General features: G+C 39.7%; 1 protein-coding gene across 2 annotated transcripts in view; it reads right to left on the minus strand.

Moving 5' to 3' along the window:
* The window catches only part of MPPED2 (metallophosphoesterase domain containing 2), a 114,329-nt gene that overhangs the window by 37,840 nt on the left and 61,849 nt on the right, over positions 1-14,640 (minus strand). For both annotated transcript variants that reach the window (XM_064656988.1, XM_064656989.1), the window contains one exon: positions 9,926-10,151. In XM_064656988.1, coding sequence (XP_064513058.1) covers positions 9,926-10,151 — 226 coding nt within the window. The remainder of the gene's footprint in view (positions 1-9,925; positions 10,152-14,640) is intronic.

Raw genomic sequence — 14,640 nt, forward strand, 5'->3', positions numbered from 1 at the left:
CTAGGAATTTATAAAAAAGGATCCTCAGGCTAGGCAATGGAAGACAATCTCCCTTAAAATGGCACTTTACACGTTTATCAAGAAATACAAAACTTTTGTTATATTCATAAACAGAAGAGGGAGACAAACCTACTAAGAACCGAAAAACCAAATTCAGGCACCCATAACCCTGGAAATTACAGTGTATCCATATTAAAATTAGGAACACTTTAGGACTACAGCTTTCAGACTAGCACTCAGTTTTCCTTGCTCCTCCTTTTCCTTGCAGTGCAGGCCATGGAAGTGTCCCAAGCAGCCCAGATGGAACACCCAGAGAGGTGTTAAAGAGAACACCTTTCTTGAAGTTTATTACATTCCCAGTTTTGAAAACAAGATGCATTAAAATCTGTGCCAGGAAAAGGAGACTGAAAGACAGTCTTCTTTCTTACATAAAGCTTCCTTATATAAAGTTTGAGGCAAGACACAATCTGTAAATATATTCCCAAGGTACAAACCCATAAACCTGACTCAAGAGAGTAATACACTTAGCAGCTGCAAATATCAGCTTTTTTTCAGTAAAACACACTGATTCACCTATGCACAGAAAGAAACTGGCTTTTTGAAGAACCAGACCACACAACCTTCTTGTCAGCTCTACCCATCCTGCAAATGCTGCCAAAGCAGCAAAACTGAAGGAGAGAGCTCTCTAGAAGCAGAGGAGAGACTGGCTGGCAGATCTGCAAATACAATACTCAAGTTCTCACATTACTTGCAAAAAGAATTACGATGGCACAGTTGTCAGATGATTTCAAATCATCGCAAGATCGTTTTCGAGGCAGCGTGATTTCCTTTGTCAAAGCAGCCATAGGCACAGGGTTTCCAAGCACAAGACACGTGTCAGCATGTAAGACAAACAGCTAAGCTGCACATCTATTAAGGAGTACTGTGTTTAGTGTTCATTTAACGTGCTGAAGAACACAGAGTGGAGTAACTCCCAATGCCTTCTCCCATGTACACTGTGCACACAGACTGTAAAAATGATGTCCTTGTCTGTGCAAAATTAACAGAGGAGGCAGGAGGGCGTTGTGGCTTGTGAGGCCTTCTGTACTTGCTCGAGGGTGTGTGCAACTCTGGCACAGCTGTGAAGGCACAGTGATAAGCTGTTGGCATCTTCCTGCCTGTAAACCACTGCTAAAGCCTTCTCTGCGTGCACATACACAAACATGGCTCTCAGCAACATTGAGACTTTTCTATTTAACTAGCAGAGTTAGAAATGTCAGCAACCCTCACATTTTAGATGTACACAAACCATAATATAGACCAGAATCTGAGCATTTTAGTGGTGGTTATGAATACCCAAAAGTCTCAGTGATTTTCAGCTGAATCCGTGAGTGTTGACCACCTCTGAAATGAGGTGCCAGATCTATTCTACTGAACAGATTCTCATGAAAATCTGATGAATGCAGTTGTCACTCTTGACCTTTATGTTTATGCTCAGATTCACGATCAGTGGTCTCTTATTTGAAGTGCATGTGCAATTTTTGCTTTATTTCATAGCCTCTGTGAATTACTTTAAGCATTTTATACACATATCAAGGTAAAGTTAGCATTCTGATCAATAAGTATTAGATAAATACCACCCAAATCATCTTGAAGTCAGTCGTAAGAAAACCTTCCCTTCACTGGGAGCTAACAAAATCTAGTCACTTACTATTTGACTTACTTTTGGATTAAAACAAAATCCAGCTTTTCAAATATAATTGCTTCTCCCTTTCTACTGCATTTTATCACCATCACATCACATGAGCTTTATTGCCAACCCTACCTGAACTGATTTAAGTTCTTCCACCTTTTTTCCTGTTTGTCCTGAATAGATGAACTGTGAAGCAAAGCACCTGTAGACTACATCTGTTTCCCTGACAGTACCCAAGACAAGCACAACCACCTTCTTCCCTGTCACCCCTCCACCCCAATCTCAGTCATTTCACCGCACCTTGTAAAGGCACTTGGAAGCATCCTTCTTTTTCCAATTAACCCTGCAAAGCTGAAAATATGCACATCTGTACGCAACTGATAATTATATAATTTAATCCAAGCTTATTATCCATCTCACAGAGTCAGTGAAACCAGCCAGGTCCCACAGTTGGCACCCTTAGGTGCTGAAGTGGGGCAGTTTCACAACATTTTCCCAGTGTGGCTTGACACTCGCCCTGTGAAGGTATCAGCCTGTGTACTCTCTTCTCACTCAGGGTCAACCCCTGACTTAGAAATGATCAATGCACTTTAAACTGGCAGCACTGCTGCTAACTCCCCAACAAATGCATTGATGTGTTGTTTGATCTCAATATCCTGCTGGAAACAAACACACATGTTCATGCACCAGGTGCCCACCGAGCTGCTCTATCAGTCCCCCTTCTCAGATGGACAGGGGACAGAAAAAGATGGAAAATTACTTGTAAGTTGAGATAAGGCAGTTTAATAAAGCAAAAGAAAAAGTGTGTGCACGCACCATAAGCACAGAGGGGAAAAAATAACTATTCTCTACTTCCCACCAGCAAGTGATGTTCAGCCACCTCCCAGGAAGCAGGGCAAATGTTGTAAATTACAAAAGTCCCCCTCCTCCTTTTCTTAACTTTTGTATCTGAGCTGACCACATATGGTATGGAACATCCCTCTGGTCAGTCTGGGTCAGCTGGCTTAGCTGTGGCCCTTCCCAGGATCTTGCCCACACCCAGCCAACTGACTGGGGCTGAAATGTTGGAGAAAATTGTGCTGATGCTGTGCCAGCTCCGCTCAGCAGTAGCCAAAACACTGCGGTGTGTTATCAGCACCTTTCCAGCTACCAGTGCAGAGCACAGCACTGTGAGGGCTGCTGTATGGAAAATGAACTGCATCTCAGCCAGACCCAACACACAGTGGATGGTCCTCACCCTTCCAGAGACACAGCCCTCACATAATCTCCCTACCCATACAGCAAAGTCCTGCTGTGACAGTTCCTCACTGGAGTCCTGGTTGCTCTGGCTCACCAGCTCCTCCAGAGAGCCCTGAACCTCCTCCTGCTCTGTGCTCCAGCAGCCAGGCCCTGGCTTGCACCCACCCACCCATCCTCCAACAGGCTCTTTGCCTGTCACTCAAAGCATCCACCTGCTCCCTAATTCTTCGTGCTTAGGGCATAGGGGAAATGAAGCAAAGAAAGTAATGAGGCCTGAAGAGCACCATCCAATGCAAAATCCATCCTGATGTCAGCTCGTCAAAACTGAAGCCCCTCTCTTACTCCTCCACTCTGCTACTGGGAAGGTGGTTGTCCTAGAGCGAAGTAATTTTTCAGTTAACCTTAACAGCATGGTATTTTCAGCTTTGTCTTTCTTCCCTTCTGTACTAGGCCACCACAAAGAGGTATGGTGCACATGCAGGTGGAAGGAAATGGAAAAACAGGAGTCCTGAAGTGCAGAAGCTGCACAGAAGAATTTATTCAAGCGAGCATCAACACACAGCACTGAGTCCAACCCTGTACAGAACAGCCTATCTCCACATTTGGGTTAATTTGAAAATTTCAGGAGTTTTGTAGTATTCTAGCTAATCCCTACCATTCCTAACTCCTGGCTGGGTGTGAATGCTTTCAGTCTGCTCCACGCACACAAATGCCACAGTGATCACTCTGTTATTCCAGCGTTCAGCAGAAGGAAAGCAAAAATTCCTTGTTCCTGAAGAGCTGGCAAGTAAAAACACACAAAACCAAAGCAAAACTACAAGTATAAGCCCAACTTTTGAGTTTTGTATGCACAGCTTGGGTATCGAAATGACCTTGTTGCTGAGTAAATCACACTTCAACCTACGAGCAGGAGACCACCATAATCAGCCCCAAAACACCACAGCTCACACTCATCCTGCCTCTGCTTTTTTGCCCAGCACCTACTGAACTCCAGGAAAACGGAGCAGGAATTAGAGAGCCAGAGCAGATTCCCACAATCATTTGTTCGGTACTGCTCTGAAGGAATTCAAATTCCTTGTTTCCACTGTAGGAAAGATTAGAACGAGTTAGGAGAGCCACCATTTTGTGTCTGTTTTAACTGGCTAGAATTCCTCCCACTAACAGGCGCAGTTTGTGTGTTACATTAGTAATGAATACTCTAAAGTTCTTATTTCTGCTGAAGTCAAGCCTGAAGTAAAGGTTAAGACTTCATGATCTGTGCAGGATACAGAGCTTTCCAAAGAATTAGCTAGGAGAGGCTTGCATCACAGTATTAAAAATTACCTATGAGCTAATATATTTAAAATTACAAACATTAATTTAAAAAAAATAAGAAGAAGAAAAAAGGAAAGTAAACAGGACAATTTTTTACTTGGAAGTGAATCTGATATCAAGGAGACCAAATTAAAATCAGTGACATTCCTATCAAGGCAAAAAATGTAAACAAACCACTGCAATTCTACACCGGGGGGGGAATTCATTCTTCAATCCTAAATAGAGAGACCTGGAGGACAAATGCCAAGAAAAATGAAACAGAAGCCTGCACCTTTAAACACAACCACACTGCAGTGGTGGTGTGTTTGTTTAACATACAGACAGGAGACTTCAGTCTTTGCCAATAATTTTCTCAGTTGCTGACTTCCAGTGCATGAAAGCCAGAATTCCTGAAAAACTGGTACAACACCAACAGCCCTGTCCAGTCTCCCCTGGTTTCCTCTCTACTAAATAGCAAAGAAGAACTTTATTGCTGAGTAGTCTGATTTCTATTCCTTCTTTTTTTAGGCACAAGCTAATTGCCAACTAAGACTATGAAAATAAAAGAAATGAGATCCATTCCAACCCATCGGTGTATCTGAATCCCATCATGTGAGTTGCCAATTGGTTTTCCAGTCCTCACGCTCAATATCTGCTGTTAATTTGCTTGCTATTTCAAGAACTTGAAGACTGTCAGCAAAATCCATGATGCATTACAAAACTTATAATTGGAAAGAAAAAAAAAAAACACCTCTGACACTTTTCTGACAGGATAAACTGAGGGTCTGAAAACACTGATCAGAACAAGGCAGAGGTACTAACTTAGAGCTACTAAAATATGACTGCAAATGAAGCGGAGAAAGAAACAGAGTAAGAAAATTAATTTCAAACTGATGTAAAACCATTTGATGAGACTCCCAAACTTAACACAGGTCTAAAAAGAAAAGGAAAAGACCGCACAAAACATTGTTTTTAAAGGAGATGGCTGAAGCTGTCTCGACTTTCTTAAGGTTGCATTATCTATGCCAATTAAAATTTTGCTTCTGAAAAAGAGTTAAGGCACTTCCTCTAGAGTTACTAAAAAAAGCAAATGAAAGCCTTGGCTTCGCAGAGGTGAGTGATAGTGAGCCGTTTGTTCTTGACCTCTGGATCACCCTACAGATCAAATTCTTGGACATAGGAAAAACCCACTAGTATTCATTAAAAGCAACTGGGAGGCCAGCTTTGTGCTTCTGTTCTTGAGACCTGAACAAGCTACAACTTGACAAACGTGCAGGATATTGCTGAACAATGCTGCTGTTCCTGTCAGGAGGGAAGAGCTTTACTCCCAGCTCCATTCAGGATGAATTGATTTTCATCACAATGATGCAAATCACAGATTTCAGTCATTATTTAAATAATCGATTGTCATCTCTTACCTTTGTGGTGCTTTTCAGTTATTCCCATAAAGCTGATTCCGTTAACCATTAACATGCATTGATTTATATTGAATTAGCTTTTATACTACACATTTTTCCCTCAAAAATACATCTAGCTACAGTTATCTAAACAAATATATAGCCTGAAAGTCCCAGATATTTAGCTTTACTTTTCTTTCTGCTAGATATGGGTGACATTTGCTTATATATTTTCGTAGCTAAAAATTATGTAAAGTATTGTTTTATTAGAGAGATTATTTTATACTTACAGCTTTTGACATTTTTTTGACATTTTTATGCATAACAGAATTTAAAATCCACAAATAAGCCTATTGCCTGATTATTCATAAAATTAACTGCTATAAATTTCTCTGCACACAAAATAAACTTCATCGGAATACTTTTTCTTTTTAACTATTTTTCTCTTTCAAACAATCAAAAAAAAAAAAAAAGCTACCTGTAGAGCTGATCAACAGAACAAAATAAAACAGCGAAAAACACTCTCCCTGAACAATTGTTTCTGTCAAAATGTGGTTTAAACAAATTCTGGCTCCAGTTAACTGCAGTTCTCTGGTGGTTTGAATGCTTTTAAAGCTTCATTAGAAAACAGACATTGTGAGAATATTTGTATCCAAATGTCTACAGCATACTATAGTGAATTCAGTGCTTAGCATGGATGAACAATTTCAAATATAATCTAAAAAACTCAGACATATTTTAAAATAACATTTGAATTTAAATAAAACTTATTCACTTATGCATATTCAGCACCCGAAGCTGCAGTAAAAACAGACTGTCTCTCCTTACTCTTTCACAGATACATCAGTATGACTTGTGCTCACACTTACTTCACAAAGGCAATTTTAAAATTTAAATTTTCATATATCCATCACTGTTTGTATTTTTTTGTCCTGTTTAATAAGTAGCCTCAATCTCAAATTTCCCAAGAAGAAAATATTTGCGTTGGAATCTTTAAGAGTTTTGACTGCATAAACTATCAATTATTTCCCCACCAAACAAGGCAGGTTCATAGCACAAAGTCAGAAGGAAGAGAAAGGAGGGGAATGTTTTTGTGGATTGTTATCTATAGACCAAATGGAAAATCTTCAGCCATTTTGCTCCTTCAAGGTACATCAAAGAATCTCCTATTTAAGGTGTGAAAATGTCAGTTACATTTTTCACCTCTGAAAATGAACAGAGCTCTGAATGCGATTTATGTCCCACCCTGGCACTTTTCTCTTTTAGGGGCTGATACTCTTCTTTTCAACTTCCTTCCAGCTAATGCCATTAAATACTCTCAGAACCATAGGGCTAAATTCAAATTTTCTGCTCCTTAGAGGCTGTTGTTATGCACCACTGCACATTCCAATTGCAAATACACATGAAAGCTCCCGTGTATTGTAAGTTATTTTTTACACACAAATTCTGCTAAATTGTAAGTTAGGAGGCACTACTTGAATTCTCTGAGGTCTTTAGAAAGCTTTCAGATGTACCACGAGTAATAACATGTAATGAATATGGACTGATATTTCTTTTCTGTAGTTACACTGAGTTGGCAATTTACATTTTCTAGATAGATTACTTATAGCCAGCCTTCCCAGTACTCTGGCAATTACTTCTTAGAAACCCCTGACAGGCTGAAACCTCCAGAATCACATCTGTTATTCTTGGTTTGATCCCTCTTTTTTAAATTAAAACCAGTAGCTTTATCAGCAAATGAGAATTTTTTTTTTCCCCCTCTGGAAATACTTACAAAACTGCACATAAATTGAACACGCCAACTTATCCCGTTTTAGGGTTGGTGCATCTTCTGGGTTAATGACCAGTGTTCCATTTCTGTGACAGAACTAATTGAGGTAAGGAGCCCATAAATACACACAAACCCCCACAAATTCTCTTCCTTTGGGGTTGTCTGAAGATGTATAGAAGTAGGGAGAGATGTGATTGGAGGGGAAAGAGAATAAAATTTAAGAAGTGCTAACAGGCTTGTCTGATCATTCTATCTCAGTTTCCAGGCACAGAATAGAATTAGAGCAGGTTTTTCTAATACCTGATGTGACTTTTCCTGCCTCTCAAACACCAGCTAAAATGCAAAAATCTGGTTGAATTTTCACATTTTCTAGGAACCATCATTATTTTAAAAAAAAAAAGAAAAAAAGGAGAGAGAATGTATAGACAATACTACATCTTTATGGTCTGAACACAAACTGGCTGATTGATCTAAACAGCTCTGATGAAAACAGTAGCCTCAATTCCACACCAACAGTTGCTCAAAACATGCTTTGACAACAGTTTTTCACAGCTGAACACAAACGAAACATCCTTCGAGAGAGAAATCCGCACTTGGTTGGAGCTCAGTGTGCATTTCCAGCAATCTAGCTGCATTTGTCATGCATCACTAATCAGAAAAATCCAGTTATCAATGGATTATAGGAAAGAATAATTCAGGTTTGTCTTCCATGACTAGGTCAGAATGCATATGCCATTCACTTTTTACGGCTAAAACAACTCAGTACCTTGATGCGATGTCCCTTAATATTTCAGAACAAACATTCTAAATCCATGTGTACACCTGCAAATTGAAAGAACTTCTAAATGCAGCTGGAGGCAAAAGGGTGACAGATTTCCATTGTAGATTTGGGAAGCAAAAGAGGACAAAAAAGAGCACTACATATTGCCTGTGCATATAAATGTAAATGTAAAGGCATGTCACACAGTTCTCCATTTCAGAATACCAAACTCTCTCTTCCCCAGACGGGGATTCTGCGTTCTCCAGATCTCTCCAGCAGTGCTGTAAGCAAGCTGAGTTCAGGTAAATCTGACCCAAATAAATTTTAAAAGATGCCTACACTTCCTAATCACTGGATGGCTGCAGAAGCCCTCTGAGTCTGAGACATACATACAAAAGAGGCTGAACACTCTTAATCTTAGCACCTAACCCTCCTCAGCTCCTTACCTTGCAGCAAGCCTCAAATCCACCTCACTCTACCCAAGGCCTTATGTGCCCTGCCTTCTGTGCTGATATTACCAAAAAAAAAAAAAATTACTTCAAAATGTCTTGAGGAGATGATTCTTAACCTGAATTAAGATCATCTTTCCCAATTTGCTGATAATGCAGGATTTAGAGCATTACTTTTTTTTTTTTAGCTAACCAGTGTCAGGCTGATTTAAACTACTAGCTAAAGGCTACAACTTAAATTAAAAAATTAGTAGCTCAAGTCAAGAATGTGAGACACAGAGCTAGATCAGTTTTCTAGCCAGCACTAATGCACACAATATGACCAGAAAAAAGCACTGTCAGAAGCATCAATGTGTGTTGTGTTACATGAATCTGCAGGCCAAGACAACAGAGATGAGATGAAAGGGAAAATTTCTAATATATGTATAGGTTTGCCCCATTTCTTGGTTCAACTCCTGTCATTCCTCCTTCCTCTCCTGCTTTCACCTTTAAAGCAAGGCTGACATCAAAAATAAGTTATAAGCTTATAATAAACCCTTCTTATAGGTGTGCATAAATTAGCATCTCAGTAATTCAGCTGACAATTGAGAATGCCAAGCAGCAGAATGATTATCACCATCACTCAAGTTCAGGTTTCTGGTAAAGCCTGAAAGGACTGTGGCTGTTGTTAGCATGAGAATTTTAAACAAGTGCTACCCAAGACTACACAGAAAGATGTCAGGCATCACAGTTAAATGGCATGTAGAAAACACAAGGAAGAATCTCCTTAGTACAAAATGGGACAGCAATTTTTTCCTGCATGACATGCTTGACACATGGATGGAATGACACCAAAACTGGCTTGAAATTTTGCTATCACAACTTTACAAGGAAAAGAAAACAATGCCTGGAACTGATCAAAAAATAGGGCTTAAAAGCACCTGCTGCCTTGTACCTTGTGCTGTGTGGGAGTTAAATTCTACCACACTAATCTATTAGCATAGTAGACATAAATACCCCAACAGCACAGAATATAATGGAGCTTCCCTAATACATACTCAGATGCCACTGCAGTTAAATCCACGAGCACAGGGTGGGCATTGAGTCCATTCAGCAGGTAGGAATAGTCACAGTTCCTTTTGTCTTATTTCACACACATGGCTAAATAGAGATTATTTATACACACACACACAAAAAAAAAAAAAAGGAGAAAAAAAAAAGAAACTATTTCAGGGTGGTTTACAGCCAAGTTTGATACTGTTCTGCAGGGCAATGCAACAAAGCAGCTTCATGCATGTTCAACAGGAACAATTCCTGCTGTGGTTCAAGTAATAAACAGCAAAGAAAGTTTAAATTGAGACTTACCACGGGGCACCATATATTCGGAATCCTTTAACTGTTACCTCTGAATCTTGTAAGTAAATACTATTTGTCAGGAGTGACTGAACATTGTCAAAGTCCTCTGGTTTCAATTTGGACACAGAGGGAAAGCGGTAGTAATCTTGTTTAACAAGGTCTGCCATGAATTCCTTATCAAATGTCAGTTCATGATTCCCAGCAATCACTATTTTATATTCATATGGTAGGTTTCCTGAAATAACAAAAAAGAGGACTTAATTAGCACATTTTCCTCCCACACCAGGAATGCCGGCACAATAAGCAGACAGCCAGCAGTGACAGAACCAAACACCCGAGATCTGTGTTGCACCTCCATGTTGAGCACAAGGCTTTAAAGCTGCTTCTCCTGCACTGAATGGAACTGTGTTAAAATGTAAAGGAACGTCACACAAAGCAATGTCATAATAAAGGGCCTGCAACTGCAGAGTTAAACAAAACAAGCTGGTAGGCAACAAACCAGCTCCAACGGTGGCATAAACCACCACTGCTGAATTAAGATTCGCCTAAAATCTGACGTGGGACTGGGTCAGGGTCAGCAGCCCCCAGTCCCTGTCCCCAGGAGTGCCCTGCAGTGAGATAGGTGGCTGTCCCAGTGGGCAGGTGACCAGAGCCCACAGGATACCTCACCAGTGTGTCCTGAAGGTACTGAATTAGACTGCTGGTGCTGTTGTTTTTTTAGAGTATGCCGTTATTTGGATTAATTTGTGTTCCAGTGGCATTTATTCCACACCTAGTCTGTCCTCCAAAGCATCAATTCATTTCCAATGTACTTTCATATTATTATTATTGCTATTATGTTAAAGCAGCATCTCGTTTCTGTAAGACGTACACGAGTAGAAGAAACCATAAAACAGCCAAATACAACACAGCAGGAAAAAGGAAATGTGGTTAATTCATTTACCATGAGAGTCAGAGGTAAAGAATGCAGCTTTGCTCACCTCAGTGCAGGGCAACTGATACCACAGTTTGGAAGGAGGCTCATGCCCACAGAGCCAGATTGTTGGAGTTCAGAAACAGATTTTCAAGCACTTGGTACCAGCAATCACTGCCAGGTTTTCCAAATAAACATACTGGTTACTGAGCTCCCTTAAAAATATAGTCCCATACTGTGATGTCTTCACAGAAGTTAGGTTCTTTTACAAAATCTGTCCCATTGTGACTTGCCAAAAATCGCACCTAACTTTGCATCAAAGCTAACTTCTACTGCCTTCACCATAAGCTTGATTTCCCAGTCTCATACCAAATCATTGATTTTGGTGTTTACTCCTAATAATCATTTAGAAAAGGTTGGGTTTGTCGTGCTGGTTTTTTGAGGGGTTTGTCTTGGGTTTTTTTCCATAAAGGCAGCAAAATATATGTGGAAATCTATGGGTCCATCTTCCACCTTGGGGACTCACAACATCTGTCCCAAGGAAGACAAAATCAGATGTCACACATTTCTTGTGAATACAGTTCTCTTGAATAGAAGAGGCCTTGCTAGTTTAAAAACTTGCCTTTTAACTTTTAAAACTGTTTGGGGTTTTTTAAAGTAAGTTTCAAAGTAAAGCTGCAAGTATATATAACAAGATTAACCTTCCCATAAATAAGACTCACAGGGAACCAGCCAAAACCCTCTGCTTTTCAATATTTACAGCACAGAAACAGGAATTACACAAGGTATGTATACAAATATTATTTTAGCAAAATTAGTTAATTCTGGATAGAAAACCAAAAAGATACAAATCCCCTGAAAGAATCATGCAGACTTTTTCACAGACACCTCACATCTGAACAAAATACAGTTTGTACATACACTTAACTCTCTGCAGTGCTGCTTTAGAATAAAATCTGGGGAGATGCAATAAATGCTCCTCTACAGGTTTTGCCTCACTCTTTTCCCTCTTCCCTCCTCTTCCCCATCTGTGCTACGTGCAGCTCTGCAATTCATTTTTATTTAAAAACTCGATGTGGCAGGTACCTACAATTCCTGCTCTCTGTGACTCCTGGGCACAAGATAGAATTGCTATTTTCTTCTCTCCCAGGAAACATAAAAGATACCACCAGCATGAAATTTGATACACTTGTCATAACTATCAATCTCCCCAAACAAACTAGATGTGATAATATTATCAGAGAAGTAGGATGGAGCAGTTAAATTCAGGTATCTGCCAAGTTATCAAGATTTGCCTGTTTTAGCAGAGAAAACTTTTCATCTTACTGGATACATGTCCGAGCTTTACACTTTCTCTCATTTATTTTGATAGACTTGAAAACCAGCACATTTTGCTGATATTATGTCCAATTAAGCCTGGAACATTTTTGCTTGAAGTCAACTTTTTTTTCTCTTGACATTTTAAAAATAAGGGCTTACTTTGAAGACACACAGGGCACAGAGAAACAAACTAATGGTGGCATCAGTAATTATTAAAACGTGTAAATGTAATATTGTAGATGTCATTTAAGCACCTGATTTCAGTAGGGAAACCAAACAGTATTTCTTTGCTCTGGCTTTCTGGTGCTGGCTCAGGAGTCATTAAGGAGCAACACCACTCACCAAAAGGCAAACACACCAAAAGCCAGGCCCATGCAAAGGAAGGGCAGCAGCAAGAGGAAATCTCATCCATTTCTTCCCTCTACCCCGAGGAAAGACTATATAGCACTAATCACAGTAATAAATTACCTGCAATAAGATTACCTCATTTATTCATCACATTCATGTTCTTCCTTCTTGAGACGTGTTGTGACAGTGCACAACATCCATTCTCTCTAATACTTTTTATGAAATATTTTGGTGTGTTTTCTTTTGGCAGATCTGCCCTTTGTCTATAACCTGTTGACCTTGTGTTTAACATGGAAGCATAAAGAGTCATATTCAAAAATCTCCTACTCCATGGTAATTTAGTTTCATCTTGACCAGATTAATCTCTGCATATCTACATCAGTGTTGCCTGTACAGAACAACACACAGGCTGAAGGGCATTTCCTCATTTTCCTTCACTAAATCTTTGTTAGCTACATTTGGGTTTTATTAGTCTAATTTCCTAACTATCAAATCTTCCATCATGCATTGGTAATATAATTCATTCTAATTTTTACTGCGAAGACTCCTTTTCCAAACTATAAAAAGTTTGATTTCTTTGCTGGGACAAGCACTTCAGAAAACCCAAATATCAACTCTCAGCATAATAACTGAGTTTATTTAAAATACTTAAATGCTTAACAGGTGAGATCAAAAGGCTAAAATTACAACTACTAAAAACGATCAGGGCACTAAGTCTGTGAAGTAGAGTTAGCTATACTAGAGTATTTGAACCCCAGTATATTTATGTGTATATACACACACAGGGTGTGTATGTGTGCTTCTTCAAAATATATCTATCATTTTGGGTAAGATGAGCAACATCTCACCCAACATCTGCCCTCAGCAGCACAAGCAAGGGCACAATGCAACCATTGATCAAGAAAATACTGCAATTAGCCAAGTTGTTCTCTTCTGGAAGCCAAAAAGGTCAATATTGCTCCTGCTCAAATAAAGGCAAAGATAGTTAACTGTGAACAGTAAAAAAGGAATTGTTTACAGTAAATATATTAATCTGGGAGTCTCAGAAAATTTCTGTGACTTCTTGTCTAACGAGTCAACCCTCAAGCAACAGTCCCAAGTACCTTTGCCCCCAAGTGTTCACCTTTACTCTTTGTCAACACAAGGATTTGGTGGCCACAGAATGGAGTGGATCAGAAAACTGATCCAGATGAAAACCAATGTAGCAAAAAAAGCAAAGGGTGTGAATGCTGGTAAGGCAGGAGTTCTATTGCTGGCTGCAGCCACTTACACTACTCAAAGTGTCAGCTGAACAACAGACTGACTTTAAATATATCTATTACATGGGATGAGGGGGGAAGCTTGGGGGGCTGTGGGGTTTTTTTAACCTATAAAAGTAGGTGATTCAGTGGGGGTTTTTTTAAAGTTCACCTTAAGTACTTGGATCCTAGGAGTCCTTAATCTGTTGAACAGCCATTCCCATTTTAAAGGCATGCTTCATATGAGTACAATTTAGTCACACAACCCAAGTTCTGTGGAGCTGCCAGACATGAAAAGGAGTCTGACTGGCAGCGAACGTTAACTGCTGAGTCCCTATAAAAATAGAAAATCACATTATTTTTTGACTACTGTTACCTGCAAACCCCACAGGGAAGTAGGGGAATATGAAATAATGTGATACTAGCTGTCTGTATAGCGGTAGAAACCTGTATTTACACACAAATGATATGCAAGTGCTTTTGATGTGAAGCTCTGAATATGCATATGCATGCATTAACTATTCAAACCACACAACACTTCCATGAAACACGAAGCCTTTTTCATGCCCATTTCATAGCCTCATAAACCCTTTGGCCATATGCTGAGAAACAGGCTGAGAAAGCTTGAAGTACAAATCCTAGTCCCTTCAAAAAGAGAGAAATCTGTATAAAAGATGTGTGTGCTGGTGAATCATGTCAAGTTTATGGTGTATCATATATGCTTCAACAGTGCACAACTGGTCATGGAGCATTCACCCTATAACCAACACCATACATGTCCAGGGATAAACACTTGAAGGAGCAGATTTGGCATTGTTCCCATGGAATTCCAGTCCCCACAGGAGCACAGGCTGGCAGCAGTTGTCCAGCCCAGCTGCCTACCAATGGGCCCAGCCCGACACTGG

Source organism: Pseudopipra pipra, chromosome 6, assembly GCF_036250125.1.
Source record: "Pseudopipra pipra isolate bDixPip1 chromosome 6, bDixPip1.hap1, whole genome shotgun sequence".
NCBI classification, from domain to species: Eukaryota; Metazoa; Chordata; class Aves; order Passeriformes; family Pipridae; genus Pseudopipra; species Pseudopipra pipra.